Here is a 4,126-nt window from a genome sequence, read left to right as displayed (position 1 = left end):
AAGCAGAAAGCCCGGCTGGACCAACAAGAAGGACCCAAGGCCCTGCGCCTGCGAGGGGCGGGTCGCAGCGCCGCGCCTCTCGCGCTCCTGGCCTCGGCTCCGGGCGCAGGGGGCGGGAGGAGGAGGAGCCACGTGGGGAGGAGCAAAAACCGGAGGCCCCCGGTGCTGCGGGCAGAGCCAGAGTGGCGGGAGTCCCGGTCGGGGTGCGCTGCTGTCCCGAGAACGCCCGCTGTCCCGGCCGCAGAGGCGCCTGCCTTCGGTGCACAGCCGGGGGAGAATTGCCTGGAGCTCTGGAGCTGGGGCGTCCCGGGCACCTTCCCTATCCCGGGAGCTGCAAGGCACCACGTCCCCTGGCGGGGCCAAACAGGACCTGACCCGCCTCCTGCATCCGGATTGCGCTATGGATCCCTCCGAGAAGAAGATTTCGGTGTGGATCTGCCAGGAGGAGAAGCTGGTGTCTGGCCTGTCCCGCCGCACCACTTGCTCGGACGTTGTGCGGGTGCTGCTGGAGGACGGCTGCCGGCGACGACGGAAGCAGCGGCGGGGCCGGCGGCGGGGACTGGCCGGCGACTCACCAGGGCCCGGGGAGCTGCCAGAACCTCCGGACGACGAGGACGACGAGGAGGACGATGACCAGGCGCTGCCGCAGGGCATGTTGTGCGGACCCCCTCAGTGCTACTGCATCGTGGAGAAGTGGCGCGGCTTTGAGCGCATTCTGCCCAACAAGACGCGCATCTTGCGCCTCTGGACAGCTTGGGGAGACGAACAAGAGAATGTGCGCTTCGTGCTGGTGCGCAGCGAGGCGTCCCTGCCCAACACCGGGCCCCGCAGCGCCGAGGCGCGCGTGGTGCTCAGTCGCGAGCGCCCCTGCTCGGCCCGGGGCCCCCCGGCGCGACCCAGCGTGGCCATGAACCAGGAGAAGCAGCGGCGGGTGGTGCGCAAGGCCTTCCGCAAGCTGGCCAAGCTCAACCGGCGGCGCCAGCAGCAGCCACCGTCGTCGCCCTGTTCGTCCACGTCGTCTTCCACCACCTCGTCCTGCTCGTCGTCGCCGCGGGCTCGGGAGAGCGCGTCAGTGGAGCGCATGGAGACGCTGGTGCATCTGGTGCTCTCGCAGGACCACACCATCAGGCAGCAGGTGCAGCGGCTCCGGGAGCTGGACCAGGAGATCGACCGCTACGAGGCCAAGGTGCACCTGGACCGCATGCGGCGGCACGGGGTCAACTACGTGCAGGACACCTACTTGGCAGGCGCGGCCTTGGAGCTTGACGAGTTCGATCCAGGAGAGGAACCCGAGGCGGCGGCAGAGGGGAAGGAGGTGGCGGCCGCGGCGCCCTTGGACGGCGAGGCGCAGGCAGCGGCGCTGGAGGAGCTGTCCCGGCGCTGCGACGACCTGCTGCAGCTGCAGGAGCAGCGGGCGCAGCAGGAGGAATTGCTGGAGCGCCTCTCCACTGAGATTCAAGAGGAGTTGAACCAGAGGTGGATGCGCCGGCGCCAGGAAGAGCTGGCTGCGCGCGAAGAGCCCCCGGAGCCCGACTGTGGCCCCGACGGCGAGCTACTGCTGGAGCAGGAGCGAGTTAGGACGCAGCTGAGTACCAGCCTCTACATAGGGCTCCGGCTCAACACGGACCTGGAGGCCATCAAGTCGGACTTGGATTACAGCCAGCAGCAGTGGGACAACAAGGAGCGCGAGCTGCAGGGCCTTCTTCAGACTTTGCACACTTTGGAGTCGACAGTGGTCCCGGATGAGCCTCCTGGCTCGGGGGAACCCTCCAGGGATTCCCGGACCCACAGCTGTGCCGAGGTGTGGGTGGACCAGGCCCGAGGAATGGCCAAGAGCTGTCCTGGCAACGATGAGGACTCTGATACGGGTTTGAGCTCTATGCACAGCCAGGACTCAGATTCCGTCCCTGTGTGCGAATCCCTTGTGTAGTGGAAGGAGAGCAGGAGAGGGGCACGGACGCGTCCCCTTTGCCTGTAGAAGCACTGGCCTGGCCGTCTTAGGGACTTCAAGCCGGGCTGGGCGCGCAGGCAGGCAGGCAGCAGAGCCCGGCGGGGCAGGGGGAGCGCTTGGCCTGCTGAGCCCGCAGCGCGCCCCTCTGGCTCCGGGGGAGCGCGTGCGACGGTGGAGGACGAGGAGACCGTTGTTCAATTCCAATGCTTTTAGGAGAACGAAGGAGGGAGGCAGGGAGAGGAGAAACAAACACCCCAGGGAAATTGACGTGGTCCGAGCCCATTTTCAAAACCAGAAAAGAAGTATTACGACAATTTCACTCCTGTTCTGGAGGGGAAGAATGATGGCAGCTAGCAGTTTGTGGCATAAAGCTCTTTAAAGCGAAACGCTTGGATGAAAAGGAAATTCCTTGAATGTTAATTGTGACTGTAAACGTGTTAAAACTAGTCAAAGAGGACTCATTGGTGTTGGTCTCAGCCTTCTTACATCGGTGATAAAGCCCATAGGCTCCAGAATCCTGGCTGTTTACATTTCTGCAGATTCGGGAATTACCCATCCGCAAAACCATTTGCCTTTTATTTCCTTTCAAAGGCCGAACAGTATCTAAGCGTAACCTTGATTTCCTCTTAGTGAATACAATGCGCATTAAAATAGCATACTTAAAAAAAAACCCACACCACAAACTTACTAGTGCAAAAGCCAAACACGATCCTTTTGAGATATCAAATCCTGGCAAACATAAATCCCGGCTAAAATTTAACTCAGCCTCTTGGGATTTGTTCCTGGAAAGACAGGTGTTCGTACTTTAATTCATATTGCCACTTCACCGCGCCATTACTTCAGCAAAAATGAAGGGGAATTGAAGGATTTACATGAAGCACAACTAGGCCTCCTGCTAAAACCAAGACCTGAAGGCAAAAAAGCTTTATCGGCATTCAGTGTCTGAGTTGCATTAAGTTGTTAAGAACAACCATGACGTCAACAGAGTTTCCCCAAACTCATGCCTAACTTCAGTGTCTTTTGTTGGGTATTAATTAAACAGATGTTTCAACAGAGTAAAGGCCACTGTTTACTAGTTATCAGCTCTCCCACCAGAGAAAGAATAATCTCAGTACACTTTGGGTGAATAATTTGATTAACAATTGCACGTAGCCATCAATAAAAGCATACTAAAGCGAGCTAATGACTTGAATTACTCTTGTCTGGCTCGCGCCTGCCCACGCGCCAGGAGCTGCAAGCTTGACACCTTCTCTGTAGCTGGAGACAGCCTTGGTGGAGACTTGGTGTCTTCTTTCCAGGTATTTCAATGGGAACTTATCAGTGGTAGTGAGCTGTTGCCCCCATGGAAGGAGCCTGCTGGCCGCCTTCCCTCTGGCGCTCAGTATTTCTGAGGAATGTGGGGCCTAATCTGTCCTTAGGAGGTATTAACAATAGGGTGTGTGTGGTGCCAGGCTGGTGCAGAAGCCTGCTATCAGTCTAACTGTTAAGGGACTGGCTCCAGTTTCAGCTGTAACAAGTGAAGATAACTTCAGAGGTCTTGCTTTATGGAGAACTTTCTTCTCTTGCAGAGGTTCTTTGACCACTTTTCTTTTTATTTTTTGGCACATAGGAGTTTGTCTGACCTCAAACCCCTGCTGATTTGTCCACTCTCCCTTTTTGGGGACCCAATCTTGTGTGTCCCGTCCCCCATCCCCCCTCCCCATCCTTTACAACATACATGGCTGTTTCCATGTTATCAAGTGAAATGGGAATGAAAAGGCTATTTTCTTAATTGATGTTTTCAGAAGACATTTGCTGGCATAATTACGGTTTTTGGGTTTAGTGGGATGTAGAAACCATCTATGTATTTGGTCCTGGGCGTGCTTAAAATGAGGAAGGGCCCAAAAGAAGCCCAGTGTCCCCAGACAATCACATAAATATAAGATCTAATGAGAGCTTTCTTTTTTGAAGCAGAGAGGTAAAAATCCTCATTAGCATGTGAGAAATGCGACTTGTCTGAATGGTTGATTCTGGCTGACCTGGTGGTTTATAAACCAAAGTACTTCCCTCTTGTTCCACACACCCCCTCCCACCCCCCACCTCAGGTGACAGGAGAAGCAGTTCCTGGACGTTTGTTTACTGGAGAGTGAACACACGAGCTGGCAGAGCACCACAGCCTGGCAGAAAAGGGCTGTT

The 4,126-nt window shown here is 56.7% G+C and overlaps 1 protein-coding gene across 1 annotated transcript; it reads left to right on the top strand.

Annotated features, from left to right (window-relative positions):
• Window positions 1-400: 400 nt before the first annotated feature.
• RASSF10 (Ras association (RalGDS/AF-6) domain family (N-terminal) member 10) lies at window positions 401-1,930 on the top strand. Its single transcript, XM_006885405.1, has one exon. The coding sequence runs from the start codon at window positions 401-403 to the stop codon at window positions 1,928-1,930; it is 1,530 nt and encodes a 509-aa protein (XP_006885467.1).
• The last annotated feature ends 2,196 nt before the right edge of the window (window positions 1,931-4,126 follow it).

The sequence above is a fragment of the Elephantulus edwardii genome, unplaced genomic scaffold (assembly GCF_000299155.1).
Source record: "Elephantulus edwardii isolate Elephantulus edwardi_28Jun2011 unplaced genomic scaffold, EleEdw1.0 scaffold00044, whole genome shotgun sequence".
Lineage (NCBI taxonomy): Eukaryota > Metazoa > Chordata > Mammalia > Macroscelidea > Macroscelididae > Elephantulus > Elephantulus edwardii.
This window is presented reverse-complemented; position numbering and strand designations above follow the sequence as displayed.

Excerpts from the sequence above, each read along its gene's own strand:
- RASSF10 (XM_006885405.1), top strand. The coding sequence starts at position 401 with ATGGATCCCTCCGAGAAGAAGATTTCGGTGTGGATCTGCCAGGAGGAG.